The sequence below is a fragment of the Rhododendron vialii genome, chromosome 8a (assembly GCF_030253575.1).
Source record: "Rhododendron vialii isolate Sample 1 chromosome 8a, ASM3025357v1".
Classification (NCBI taxonomy): Eukaryota; Viridiplantae; Streptophyta; class Magnoliopsida; order Ericales; family Ericaceae; genus Rhododendron; species Rhododendron vialii.
This window is the reverse complement of record NC_080564.1, coordinates 26,485,466-26,500,788: the sequence shown is the minus strand read 5'-3', so window position 1 is coordinate 26,500,788 and position 15,323 is coordinate 26,485,466. Positions and strand designations below refer to the sequence as shown.

Sequence of the window (15,323 nt, the reverse complement as noted above, 5' to 3'; positions counted from 1 at the left end):
TGAATCTACATGGAAACTCCGAAAAGCAAGGAAGAAGAATAAGAAGAGATTCCTGACAGCGGGGTTGAATGAATGTATTCCCAGTAAAATATACAACAAATTTTGAAGTTGATTTCCCATGCGCGTGTACTAAAAGGTGGGAGTGAGGACTTTGGACATGATCTGTTAACAAGACTCAAATCCAACATGAAGCTAGAGGGTTTGGATAGATAATTTTTTGACACGAACACGGAAGTTAAACCGGACAAATACAGATTGGACTTGAACAACTCAAAAAAACATGAATAACCATTTATTTTTTTGTGTCAACCCATTTACTAGAAATAACATGACTCGAATACGATACGATAAGCTGACATCAGACCCGACCCCATGTTGCACAAGCTTTCTTAGATAGCAAGAAAGTTTCGAGGCAAGATAACCCAACTAGATCAACTCAATATTTCTAATGCTTGCATGTGCCATCTACTACCATAGTGTTTTTTTTTTTTGCTGATTTTACATTTTATGTGATTATGATGATTTTCAAAAATGTCTTCATTTATGTTATCAGATCAAATAGGTTGTTCATGTGAAACATAGTTACGGGTATAATTCTATATACCTTTTTCGTATGATGCGTTTAAGTTAATAGGAATTTTGACATGAATCCGAAATGACATGACTCGAACACAACAGCATATAGTGCCCAAACCTCACAAAAAGACCTAAAGTCCACCTGCTCTGTTTAGCCCTTTGAATAAGTCTGGATTGGCGGGTGGAAGTCGAATGGAAACTACATGGAAACTGAGGAGATTAGTTGTTGACTGCCGGATCTGTGCTATAAAAAGACCTAAAGTCTAAAGGCGTGAGTATGCATGAAAACCCATCCATCCATCTAAAGAAAGGCAAAGATTAAGAACAAGAAGAGGAGAAGAACAAAGAACTGAGAGCAACCGTCAACTAACATGGCGGCAATCACGATGGCGGAGATGTGGACGACTGTGGGCTCTACGATCGCTAGTTTCATGTTCGTTTGGACGATCATCCGCCAGTACTGCCCCTACGAGGTTCGCCACTTCTTAGAGAAATCGATGCATAGACTCGAGAACTTTTTCAACCCATACATCCATGTTTCCATCCACGAGTTCATGGGGACTGGGCTCAACCGTAGCGAAGCCTATGCCACAGTCGAGGCATACCTAAGCACGAATTCAGCAAAAAGTGCAAAAAGGCTCAAACTTGAGATGGAAAAAGACAGCAAAAAGATTGTACTAACCATGGATGAGTACGAGAAGCTGACGGATGAGTTTCAAGGTGCAAAAATATCATGGGTTTTGGGCATCAGATCACCCAAACCCGTGGGAAATGGTAACAATTCGCAGCCGGAGAGGAGATATTACAATCTTACATTCCATAAGCGTTATAGGGAGATGATAGCCGAATCTTACTTGGAGCATGTGATGAAGAAAGGGAAGGAGATTAGGGTAAAGAATAGGCAGAGGAAGCTCTACACAAATGGTGCTAGGGATAAATATGCATATCCCAGGCAACCCATGTGGAGTGATGTACCGTTTGAGCATCCAGCGAGATTTGAGTCGGTAGCAATGGAGGCAGAGAAGAAGCAGGAGATCATAGAAGATCTTCTGACTTTCAGCCAGAGCAAGGATTTTTACGCTCGGATTGGGAAAGCGTGGAAAAGGGGGTATTTACTATATGGTCCCCCTGGCACAGGGAAGTCTACGATGATTGCCGCAATGGCAAATTTGTTGAATTACAATGTTTATGATCTCGAGCTCACGGCAGTCGAGGACAATACAGAGCTAAAGAAGCTATTGATAGAGATTACGGGTAAATCCATTATCGTAATCGAGGATATTGACTGCTCACTTGATCTTACAGGTCACAGGAAGAAGAAGACAGAGAAAGAAACAGAAGACAAGAATGAGGAGGAGAAAAAGCAAACCGACTTGAAGAACAGAGAAGGCAAGGGATTTAGCAAAGTTACGCTTTCTGGGCTTCTAAATTTCATCGACGGTCTCTGGTCTGCTTGCGGAGGAGAGAGAATAATTGTGTTTACAACTAATTATGTGGAGAAGCTGGACCCAGCACTCATAAGAAGGGGAAGAATGGACAAGCATATTGAGCTTTCGTACTGCAGTTTTGAAGGATTTAAGGTACTCGCGAAGAATTACCTGTTGGTAGAAGCACATCCACTGTTTGACAAGATCAGACGGTTGATGGACGAGACCAAGATTACACCTGCTGACGTGGCAGAGGCCCTCATGCGCAAGTCCCCTAGAGAAGATGTGGAGAAATCCCTTTCTAAACTGATACAAGCTCTTGAGGAAGCAAAGAAAGAAGCTGCAACGAAGAAAGCAGAGGAGGAATCAAGAGTGAAGGCACCGGCAAAGGATGATTCACCGTTGCAAGATAAGAAAGAAACTGAAGAACCGCAATCACTTGATGATGGTGCAGCCACTTGATAGCAGTTCTGCTCTAGGTGTAAATCTCATGCATATAGTATGCAATTGGATATCAATTACGGATATTGCATGGTGTTAAACGAATCTAGTTAAGCTCAGGAATACGTTTATTTGCTAATATGATGGCCGGTCATAGTTCAGTAAAGATTTTAAGTGGGTCCGCTTGGACTATGCTATGTATGAATGATCTTTTATATTTCATAGGAGTTCTTGGTCCTTGATTTATAGTTCTTGCATTAACTGGTCCGAAATTAGGTGTTGCTATATCACAAGCTCATGTTTCTACGATCTTAATCTGTATTTACTTGAATGATGCTACAAATCTCCAACAAACAGGTTCTTTATTTATAATTGAACAAAAGCGAGGAGCGAACAAAGTGAAAGTGAGCTACCGAGTTTACGAGGGGAAGGAACCGGAACCGGAACCAGAACTGGGAGGGAAGCTATCCCAGCTCTTTCAGTTCAGGTGCAGTTGACGAAGGAAGAAGCCAAAAAGAAAGGCTATAGAATTGTATTACGCTATGTTTATGGATGATTCCATATTGGGTTACTAACAAGTGAATTGATGATTCTGCGCTAGCTTGGGCGGAACATGGAAGTACAATTTAGGGAATTTATATAAGGATTAAACGTACTGATGAAAGAGAAAGCTTAGGAAACGAATCATAGCTAAGGAGAATCCTTCGTTTGAGGAAACAGATGGGAAAAATCAGTCATGAACCAAACCCCAGTTTTCAGGCTCTCATGAAGCCTTAGGGCGAAAGCTATTATTCCTCTCACATTGGGAACTTCGCTCACTTAAACACTTGAGACTGAGGTTTTTTAAACAATACATCTATGACTAGAGAATTAGGTATAGGAAGAATAGATCTAGCAAACAATCACCAAATTAACACTTCCAATACCCATACCATCAACTCAAAGGAAAACCATTTAGTCACCACTTAAGGGCGGGAGCTTAACTGCAACTAAAACTATTACAAGAAAGACAACTATACTTGCACGCAGACTACTGACGGAAACAATACATACTAGCCATAAGAGTTCGGTTCACCTGCACTGACAGCCGCTTAGCAACTAAGCCCTAATAGACACTAATTAACCAATAGCTGAAAACCAATACTAAGCCCCTTGCGTCGTCTAACTTCCTAATCTTCTGTCTTAGATAGGCTTGAGGGCTCTACTCAAGAGAGGGGTGAGTGAGCAAGGCTGACTTGTGTAGGAGAGAGGTCCGTTGCACAAGTGCCATGCGGGCAAGTTAGCTAGGCAAGCTAGAAGCCCGTGACAATTGGTATCAAAGCGAGGTTGTGCTTGGAGCTTGTCTAATTGACAGGCCTACTTTTCTTTGTTCAACTAGGCTTGTTCGCTTGACGGGTCCTGGTCATTGCTAGTTAGCTCCACGAGACTTGGATAATCTTTTTCAAATGGTCTTTCTGTGACTTCAAAGTTGGATCGACTGGTTCACTAGGCTTGGCTGGTGGACTAGATAGGGACAGGACATTTTAAAGAGCCTGAATCCGGTGTGAGGCTTGCACTTCTTTCTATGTCTATGGAGAGCATGAAAGGCCTCCGATACTGCTGGTACAACCGATTGGTTTTCGCTTGGGCTTGGCTTGGGGAGATGTTTGTTGGAGGAAGAACGCCTGCCCCGTCTTGTCGGAGGCATCTTTGTAAACTAGCACCTGGCTTAGTTTAGCTGAGGAAAGGACAACATACGGCTCAAGAGGAGTAGGATTCGTAGAAATAAGATGTTCCGTGGAGAAGAAAGGGGGTGGCTTGCTTGCAAAATCATCTTCCTGGCTTCGAGGAACTGTCTATGTTGCTCCCACGTAGGGAGGGAAGAGTCTACCCCTCTTGGCCTTGGTTTCCTTTTGTCCATATTGTATGTTCCTGTTGAGAATCACGGTCCCGTTCCCTGCCAAGTCTTGGGCGCTCTATCTGGTTGCCCCTGGCAATAAGCATATCCCCTTGATTGGTTTCCCTTTCAGATTCTGGTTTCTGTATTATCACCCATTCTTGGAAAGTCATTGCGTGGTCAAGAGACGACCGTGGTGCGTGCGAGGTATTTCCTGAGATGTCGAACTGTGGTGCTGGAGTAACTAACCTACAGATGCTAGACTCATCCGGAAGATTCGACAGACCTTGCATTGAGCTGATGACATAGACTTCTGCTGCAGTCTCTTCCTTGATTAACTGTACTCGGACTCGGGTTCCTGGAGGGGTAATCAACTGAGATGGATCGAAGGTCAGATACCTGCTAGAGATGGTGTTAACAAATGGACCCATCTCATTGTTCTTTTCTGTAGAGGCCCCCTCTGCTCCTTCTTTTCGTCCCTGGCTTTTCTTCCTTCTACCTTTGTTACTGACTTTGTTACACCGTACCTCTTCAGTCTATTACTCCTAGGCCTATGGGTTCTAGAGTAGAGAGAATTCCTATTGACTGTCTTTCCCTCGGGGGAACTCCCTTAATCCCAGAAGTGACGGAACTTTCTTATCTTCCAAAAAGAGCTGAAGTAGCCATGTTTGCAGCGCTTATGCCTGCAACGGAAAGAGCATTTGCGTATATGACATCTCATTCGGAGTGGGGATCACTCCTTTGGTTCAATGTAGGCTATCTTTCTAAAGAGTGGTTTTGATACCCTCTCGTCACTCCCCTGCTTGACAGTGAGGGAATCCTAAGTACGTCATTTCACCAAGCAGTCATTCCTGCACTGAAAGGGGGAAGCATCCAATTCCATGCCTCCCTCCCTATGGAATGGAGTTGCCCTATTATTAACATTTTATGAAAGAAGTCCTTCTCTAACAAATCTACCAACGAAAGATGCCACAAATCGGATTCTGTAACCTACTACCTTCGGGTTACTTTCCTTAATCCCAAAAGTGATGGAACTTTCTTCCATTCCGAAAAGAGCTAAATCGACTGGGGATCTTAGCAGCATCGCTTATTCCTCCAACGTCTTCTTCTTCAACAATAGCAATACAATAGCATCGGAGTTGTTCACAAGAACTGCCTTTTCTATTCCGAAACCTAGAAAGCGAGAAAGAGAGGTCCTTTAATTAAGCAGAAGTGATCAACGAAGACCTAAGAGTGGATGGCGAATCCTTTCTCTTGGCTTGGGTTTACCTATATTAAAGAGATGGGCCTTGAGCCCGATCTTTCTTCTTTATCGCCAGGGTAGGCCTCGACTTTTTCCGGGGACTTAGTTGCCGGGTCTCCTCTCCTACAACTCTTTCTCCAATAGCTCCTTTTCCTTTTCTTCTTCGTGTGCACAAGCCTTCTTATATATGCAACCACTTCTTGAACAACCTATTCCTATTCATGCGACAACAGCACATTTTATGCCATCTTCCTTATACTATTGATTAAACCAAGCGATTCGTGTTCAATTGCACCCCGATAAGTGAGGAACTAATAAAGGAACTGTATAGTCGGAGGCGATTTGATCGTCAATCTTCCAAAGTCAACCATACTTTTGGAGAGTAGAGTGGACGTCCTACTTATACTATTTATCTTTTTCTTTTCCGATCAGATGCTATTCCTACTTTTTCTTTTCTACTTTTCTGGTGCTATATGCGTAATTACAGGCTCTCTTTATGCCCATGCATGCAGACGCAAAGATGAACAGAACTACCACCAAAAGCGAGACAAGCATTCCACCAAACCAAAGGCGAGTGAGTATTTCGCCGAGGCGATCAATAGTGAATGCCAACTGATAAGGCCTGATCACGCTGGTGATTGTGTTCATCAACTGATCCAAAGTCTTTTCTAGTGGAAGAAGTCCTTTGCCATCTTGTGAGGAGTTCAACAGGATGAGCTTTCTGCTTTCATTTCAGGGAGTTGTTTTTGCTCCTCACCTTGATAACAGAGATCTAGCACTTTCTCTATCCAAAAGGTTCTCCCATAGCATTTCACATCCAACCGCGAAACTGCTGGGGGTTAGAAACTGGAACCAGACTGCCAAACATGCTGACTCAAATTCGCTTTGAAGAAAGGAACCAAACCATGGTGCTAGACGACCCGGCCAAAAGCCAGACTTGGACTTGGCTATACCAACGGGCACGGACTTTCACTATCACCCGTCTAAAGACCTAAATCTGTAGCCTAGCTAGCGCGCCCAATGAATTCCATTTCTCAAACTGGCCTGCTGAATGAACCCGCTTTCAGTCAACTTTCCTCGCCTTAAAGCTTAAACCAGATTACCTCTCCCATAGAGTCAAGCTTCCCGTGCCCTTCATTCCCTATTATGAGCGAGCGGCCCCTATTAGGCTAGTGAGATTTAGTTGTTTTCATCGAGAAGCGAGACTTGGTATTCTCAAACGGCGAAGCCTTAGCAGCATTCCCACCCGGAAAAAGAAAGAATCTCAATCACTTGCCCTATTGTATGGAAACTCATAACCCAGTCCTCTACTAGCTTCTTTCCTCCTTTCAGATTAGATGAGGGATCGCTCCAGATCACCCGACTCCGATGGACCTGAAAGTGTGCCCACTGATGGTTAGACTTTCTTTTTGATTTCGAGTAGGGAATAGGGGACTTGCCTTCGGGAAAAGGAACTCAAGTTACAATCCGGAAAGAGAAGAAAGCGATAAGAACTTAGCTCAGTCACTAGCTTCCGATCTGATCCTGTTGGTTGAAAGGAACTCACCGTCAAGTTGTCTTGCTCTCAGGAGGTAAGTTACAGTCCTACAATTCACTCACCTTAGGACTGAAAAGAAAGATATTCTATTTCTCACACAAGGTCTTAAGCATATCATATAACATCGGACTTGACCGTCCTTGCACTCATTCATATTCTACTAGGAGTAGCCTTTTTAGTGCTAGCAGAATGTAAAGTAATGGCTTTTGTGCAACGTTGAAAGGGTCCTGATGCAGTGGGATCGTTTGGATTGTCACAATCTATAGCAGATGGTTTGAAATTGATTCTAAAAGAACCTATTTCACCAAGTAGTGCTAATTTCTCCCTTTTTAGAATGGCTCCAGTGGCTACATTTATGTTAAGTCTGGTCGCTCGGGCCGTTGTACCTTTTGATTATGGTATGGTATTGTCAGATTTGAACATAGTTTGTCAAATAGGGCACGAAAAATGTGAACTTGCAAAGTAAGAAAATTAGCTACCTTTCAAGGAGCAAATCAGGTTGGAAATCAAGTTTCAAAATTTTATCACCAGGAGACCTGAAAAAGTCCAGATGCTTAGAAGCATAGCATTGACATGACCGTATGCTTAGAAGCATATCGGAGCTTAAACATCTAAAAGTGAAAGTTTTTGGTTAAAAGTCTATTTTACACGGTCTGGATAAGAAAAGACCAAACAACTTTGTAAAAATTTCCCACCAATTAGCCAGAGATTTCTTTGAATGTCAGCACAGAAACACTACTAAACATTAAATCAACTCTGCATAGTATTCTAAGCATTGCGTTTCTCCCCACTGTATACATTGAGGAAATGGTATCAGATACTTAAATTACACCGTGGAAGTAATTCTCTAGTAATTACTTACTCGCATTGTGTCGAAATTTACAAACTATAATCTTCCACAACAGAGGGAAGCTTTAATACTTCAAATTCACTTGTATCTTTGTCCTTTGTTGTGTTGGGATCATCTTCAAAACCATACCCCAGGGCAAGCTCATTTACTTCAAGAAATCGTGTTTTTGTCACACCTCCAATTTCATTATCGCTTGCGCTACTTGATTTCTCAGGTGGTTGGTTGGTTTTGCAAGTTTTCTACTGTCTCTCGTTGATCAACTTCTCTTATTTCTTGATTATCGTCACTATTGCCCTCGAAGTCTGACTTCCCGTTGAAAATTCTTCATTCCCAGAATCTGTATGTTCAACTGACACATTTGACTTCTCAGTTTCTATTGTTTCCACTTCCGACTCCGAAAGTTATACTACTGCCTATAGTTAATAACATGATACGGGTTTTGTTGGCCCTTTAACTACTTCTTAAACCAGACTGGATATCAACAACCGACTCAGTTTAGTTTCCCTCCTAGTGCGGACAGCTGGCAATTTCTTAAATCTTTTGGGCCCATTACTATCCTCACTAACCCATCAGGAACCACGAAAGTAAAGATAAAAAGTATACCAAAATATCAGAAGAAAATCTACTAAAGACGAAAAGATTAACAGAAAATGAGCATATAAGCAAGTTGAACCTGAATTGATTATGACATTAACAATGTTGACTAGAAAGAAGTTAAAGACTACCTTCAATCTAGTGGTTCAGGTTTATGGTCCACATCATAATCAGATGGCTTAGGAGATGGAGCATCAAAAGGGTCTTGCTGAGGAATTTGTGAAGGACCAATCCACCCACCATTTATAGAAAAAACAGGTTTTGCAGCAATCTCTCTTCTGTCACTAGGCTCTGGGGATGTCTGTTTCCGCCTGATCATATATGAATAAGACAAGTAAGTCAGACAAGGTCTACAATTGGTAGCAAAAACTAAAATCAAAATTCAGTCCTAAGATGCATAAAATATGTAGCACTAACTGCAATGTTAGGCCTCTTAGGTGTTGGGCTCTGTCCCTTGGGTGTCTCTTTGGTTGGCACCTTGCCAATCAAAGGCTTGGGTCTCGGATGGGCATTTGCTGTCCTTTTCCTTGCTCCTTTTGGTCTTTGTATTCACATTCAAAGATTAATAAAATCCTTTTTCGCCGTTCAAAAAAAAAAACTAATTGCAATGTTGCCTCAATGAGTCTAGGGATGGCAACGGGTCGGATCGGAGCCAGATTTTGCTTACCCCAAACCCAAACCCCAAATGGGTCATCTACCTCTGAACTCACTCCGATCCCCGACGGAGGATTTTTTAGGCTCCCCAAACCCACTCCAAACGGGGTATCGGATTCCCCGAATGGCCCCGAAAATCGGAAAATATTGACAAAAATAGAAGTTGCATGTCCAATCTTCCATCAGCAAAAGTTCTCATCAACAATTACAACAAAAATATATAACTACTGGTGCAATAATAGCATGAGTGAAGCATCCTTTTCAAGCACCCAAAAAAATCCTTTCCGCTGGTCGATTTCGATCTACAGAGAGAGAGAGAGAGCTAACCGCTGATGGAGGAAAATCGGTGGTTGGTGGTCAGCGGTTAGATCGGTTGAATGTGAAGAGAGAGAGCTGTGGACTGAAATGGAGTGGAAAAGTGGCTGACTAAACCCTATCACTTTCATAAATATATGCTGGGGTAGACTGTAATATGTTAAAATCTCTAGGGTAAAACTGCAAACAAATTATATGTAAATGTTTCAGGGCGGATGTACATATAATCGAACCCGAACCCAAACCCGAATTTTCTTTTTTTTAAAATTTTTCCTCTGAACCCAATCCAAACAGTACATCGGGGATCCGCCCCAATCAGATCGGGTATGGGGCGGAGGCGGATCGGATCGGTTCCAAATGCCATCCCTATCGATGACAAAATCCTGACCTTGCTATCTTGATAAGACATTAATCGATCAGTCAAAATCATCTGCAAAGTGATTCAGCCTAGAGATAAGACACACAACAATTAACATCATATAATTCGCATAAGGCAGAATTTGCAACCAAATAGGCAAAAAAGGACAATTAAGGAATTATTATTGTTCCACATTCAGCCAACGCGGTATTACCATATATACTTTCAATGACATTAACTACAGAAGAATTTCCACAATGGACACAATAGTACACTTTGATCTCGTTTAGAGATCAGTATACTGTACTACTAATTGGGCAATGGGAATGCTCTTTTTATGAGTAACAGCCAAAATATATCTAACAAAAGAATTCTAATATGCAATACACTACAGTCTACACACTATTCACAGTCACACAGAATGTCCAACTTTGTTTGGTATGTGTCTTATCTAACAAAAAAAATGCTGCATATATTTTAATCAAGAATTCTCCTAAATCGTTTTGATAGGAAAGTTGGAGCTTGAATGCGATATGTACTTTGGTTTCTTTTCCTCTAGGGAAAAAATCTACCGCTATTTTATTTGGAATATGATGTCATTGTTTGCATGCCTCTATGTTCTACATAAAGGGAGCCAAGTATTGAAGTTTTTTCCTTGAAAATATTCCACAAAAGTTGACAATACTGACAAAACTTAAAAGCTACAAGATTCAAAGACAAATGAACACTGTGGTAACAACTGCCAAGCTAAGAAGCATGTGTATGGGTACTGGTGGCTATACCGGTACGGCAGTACAGTGAAACCTACAAGATGTAGAGTGCGGTCTAACAAAAATAATAACATAGAGCAATGAACTACACGTAATAATTATGCGTGAAATCAAGGAAATAGCCATATGACTGGGGCAATTAAGAATCCAACATCAAATAACTACTGTATTTAACACCAATATTAAGGTGCAAATCAAAGTTTAATGGAATTATACTAGAGAGGAAGGAAATCTTTATTCTAGAATCCTGAAAAGCATAGAAACATGAGGTCTTATCAACTTTGCTTCATCTCCCTATTGGGTACGGCATGATATATATTGGGGGTACTGACGGGGTACCGAAAAAATCTCGGTACGAGTTTCATGTACCTGGTACATCATTTAGAAGTACCATTCCAAGTACAGGTACGAGTACGGCAGGGTTGTAGAACTACCTGTGCTTCATAACTCCCAAGTCCCAAGTAATGACGTGAAATAGAGAGCAGGGATTAGAACCCAAAAAAAGTGCAATGTGTCAATCTCCAGCCTAATACATACCTAGTTTTACATGAAATAAAACTTTTACTGGACCAAATTTTGTTGATAGAATTGGTCCTCCAGGTTGTCCACCCTCACCTAAGGAGTTAGAACCATCATTTAACTTCCAATATACACAATTGAATCTCATCTCAGAGAAATCTATTCCACTGTTTAAGTTCTCATAGCAAGTGCGAACAATAAAAATAGAATTATATTGCTAGCAGAGAAGACAATAAAATAAGTTCACCCTAAGGTTTCCCCCTTTTATTTTTATTTTAACTTCTTTTTTTCTTTCTTCCTCACAGAAGAGAAACATTCAAAGCTATTTTCATAACTTACTTAGCCAAACAAGATTCTACCACTATTGAAAAAGAAACAGTCGTACAAAGTAGACAACACATGCTCAGACAAACTGGTAAGGGTAATCGGGTCACAATCAGCTCAATAGAAGCAGCCTCGCAACTATTAGTTATTTATTATTCAAACGATTTGACGATGTACAGAAATGTGATACATTATGCTATACGCCCATTTCACCTGTCTATTGCCTCGAAAGAGAGCGCCCAACCTTCAGTAGAGGTATGTGAATAGCGGCCATAACGTTTTTTTGGTGCAATCAAAATGCTGTCTCAAACTCCTCTGCAGAGAGCTTCACCTTTATATTCAAAAGGGGCCTATCTGCCTAAATATCTGTACAGCAGGAAACAGAACAAGTAAGCTACAACAGCATCCAAGAGAAGTATCAAAAACTAAATTCCAAACTTCAAATACTTCAATCATCAAACACAACTTCAATTTCTTTTTTCTTTTTTGAAATTGGAGGTATATGCAAATGCTTCAAATACTGAACTATAGTACGAAAATTTCAAGGTCTGTTGAAGTGCACTCAAAGGTAGCAAGAGATAATTCAACTGAAAATGTAAGAGCAAAACTACTCATGAGCCATTTAGGCTGCAGTTTTTTACTTTTGGGGGGCAAAATTCAATTCCACTCGTCGCTATCTTTGGTAGCCATATATGAGATGGATTTAATCCAACGGTCTGGAATTGAGATTGTGCCAAAATGTCACCAAACTGATAGGGCACACTGATGAAGCAACAATGTTTTTTTTTTCTTTCCTTTTTCACTTTCTAACACTTTTGTATCTTTGGTAACGCCAGGGTGTCCTGGGGCCGCTTGTGTGCACATCGGACTAACTTTTTGACACTTTATCAAGCGACTAGCTTTTTGACACTTAATCAAGCGAAAAAATGGAACTCATTTTGGTACCAGACTTTTACTCTAAGCAGCGAATTATTTTCCAGGCTAAATTTCGAAATATACGTTTAACTAAAGAAATGCTCTTAAACCAACTGCATAACGAAAATCACAACTAGTTATCAGCTCACATACAAGAAATTAACAATGGAAGCCAACTCCGGCATCGACCGGAGACTCCTCCGCTGTCCCCAACCAGTGGCGTAGTGATCTTGCATGGCGGCGACGGCCGCTGCCCGCGCCCGCTGCTCCTTCTTCCTACTCCGCACAGCCTCGGCCGCCTCGTACAGCTCCGCTGCTTCCTCTCTGTGTCGTTGCTGCTGCTGCTGCCATTGTTGTGATTGATTCCGGAGTACTGTTGGATCGAAGTAGAGGGTTAGTCGGACGGACACGGTGGGTAAATTAGGGTCCGTTTTATTAGAAGAGTGAAAATTATAGGAAAAAACAAGAGAGAGAGAGAACACTTTTTGTGTGTGTGTGTGTGTGTTTTTTTTTTTTTTTATCATTAAAATCTTGCCCACAGGGCTACAAAGGTGAAATACAATCACTCAATAAAATAGAAGCAATCAATAAAATAGAAGCAATAAAAGATGGGGGACTAGCCACCCAATTTCTAGGCAGAAGGCTCCCGAGAGATTTGGATGCAACTAAGTGAGCCAACCCATTGGCTTCCCTCTTCACCCACTTGAAAGAAAAACCCCCCCTTTGCTTCATACGCCTGATGTCTTGGACCACTGCCCCGACTTCCCACGGTGGAACCAACTCAGAAATACTAAGCTTTATAGCTAATTGATTATCCGATTCAATCTCTACTTCAAACATCAAACAGGCCCAAAGAACTTGCCATCCCACAAGCGAGCCGAATGGCTAGGAGTTCTCCTTGAAGAGAGCTTGTGACTTTAGCAGAAATCACATGGCCATCAATCAACTTGCCTTCCCAATTACGCACCACAGCGGCACACACTGCCTCTCGCCCATTCTTCGTTATAGCTACATCACAATTGATCTTAAACCTGCCATGATCCGGAGCCCGCCACTGGGAGTTATCCACACCAGCAGGGTTATCCATACGGATCATCCGAGGAACCCTCACCTCCTGAGACTCCTTTATCGCTTCAATAACTCTCCTCACAGTTTTCTCAGGAATGATTGGGTCCGAGTTGAAAACAAACTCATTACGGGACTTCCAAATATACCATGCTACGACAGCCACTCTATTCAAATAGCAATTCAAATCTTTATTCTGCAAACTCTCCACCATTTGAGAAGTCCACTTAATCACCGAGTGTGGGGGTCCTTGAGCCCCCGTCCACTGCACATTACAACCAAACCATACCGCACGGACCCAGCTATAAGAGAAAAAAAGGTGCTCGATGGTCTCCTCGTGTTCACCACAAATGGGACAAGATTTTGACACCCCACATTTCCTTCTCACCAGATTTTCTTTGGTAGCCAGGCTATTGCTACAGGCCCTCCACCAAAAATGACGAATCTTATGCGGGATCTCCAATTTCCATATTGATTTCCACAAATTTATATGGGGAACAAAGGAAGAGGATGGCTGAGGACTCCTAGCTTGACTTAAACCTTGCATTGCAACACGGTACCCCGATTTCACAGAATATCCTCCTGTTGGAGTATGATGCCACACAAGGTTATCCTCCCTCTCAAACAGTGTTAGCGGAATGGAAGTAATTGCCTGCACCTCGGCCTCTGAAACAGCTTGGCCTAACTTATCCTTGTCCCAACATTTCTTTTCCTTATTAATAACATCTGCCACCCACATTATATCACTACCATTAGGCCTGGAAGATGACACCTTAAAAGCTGGCATAGAAGGAATCCACTTGTCTTCCCAAAACTTCACATTCCCCCCATCCTGAATTTGCCACCTAAGTCCTTTTGCCAATAGATCCTTGTCGTGAAGCAAACTCATCCAAATCCAAGAAGCTCTACTTCCCCTTTTAGCTTCAAGAAAGGAGCAAGAAGGAAAATAAAGCCCTTTTAAAATTCTACCCCAATAAGATTGAGGGTTAGACAGAAGTCTCCAACTCTGCTTCGCAAGCAAGGCCTCGTTCATGGCTCTATAATTTCTGAACCCCAAACCTCCCTCATCCTTCGTTTGAGTCATCCTTTCCTAGCTATTCCAATGAATCCCCTTCCTCCCTGGATCTCCTTTCCACCAAAAATTTGATACAAGAGAGTTCAACTTTTCACAAATCTTCTTTGGCAACAAAAAACAAGACATAGCATAACTACAAATTGGTTGAACTTCAGACTTGATCATAATCTCTTTGCCCCCAAATGACATTTGATTCACCTTCCATCCTTGCATCTTTCAAAGGGATTTCTCAATGATAAAGGAATAGGCTTCAGCTTTAGACCTACCCCAGAAAGAAGGTAGGCCTAGGTACTTTGAGTCCATCTTCATCAAGGGCGCTTGGAGGAAGTTACAGAATAATTGCTTGTCATTGTCTATCATATTCGAAGAGAAAGCAACACCTGATTTATCGAAATTTACGCACTGTCCCGAAGCTCTCCCATATTTTCTAATAATGCTCTTAATGACATTGCAATTGCTAAGCTCTGCCTTCAAGAACAAGAGGGCATCATCTGCAAAGAAAACATGGGAAAGAACAGGACAATGACGATTAAATTTGATCCCGGAGATCAAGTCTTCCTCCCTAGCTTTAGTGATCATTCTGGAAAGCACATCTTTAACCAGCACAAACAAATAAGGCGAGAGGGGATCTCCTTGTCGTAAGCCTCGTTGGGGTTCAATCCTTGCTCTTGCCTCCCCATTCACAAAAATTGAGAAATTAATTGTCGAGATACATTGGATCACCCACTTGACCCATTTTTCATGAAAGCCCATTTTGAGGAGAAGAGCTTCCACAAAATCCCAT

General features: G+C 41.8%; 1 protein-coding gene and 1 pseudogene across 1 annotated transcript; both read left to right on the top strand.

Moving 5' to 3' along the window:
• Positions 1 to 178: 178 nt before the first annotated feature.
• Positions 179 to 2,729, top strand: LOC131299210 (AAA-ATPase At3g28540-like). The gene has a single exon (XM_058324827.1). The coding sequence runs from the start codon at positions 948 to 950 to the stop codon at positions 2,463 to 2,465; it is 1,518 nt and encodes a 505-aa protein (XP_058180810.1). The 5' UTR covers positions 179 to 947; the 3' UTR covers positions 2,466 to 2,729.
• A 4,570-nt stretch (positions 2,730 to 7,299) lies between these two features.
• LOC131299212 (NADH-ubiquinone oxidoreductase chain 1-like) lies at positions 7,300 to 7,566 on the top strand (annotated as a pseudogene).
• The last annotated feature ends 7,757 nt before the right edge of the window (positions 7,567 to 15,323 follow it).

What these genes read in the sequence shown, in the direction of transcription:
- LOC131299210 (XM_058324827.1), top strand. Translation starts at nt 948, where the DNA reads ATGGCGGCAATCACGATGGCGGAGATGTGGACGACTGTGGGCTCTACG.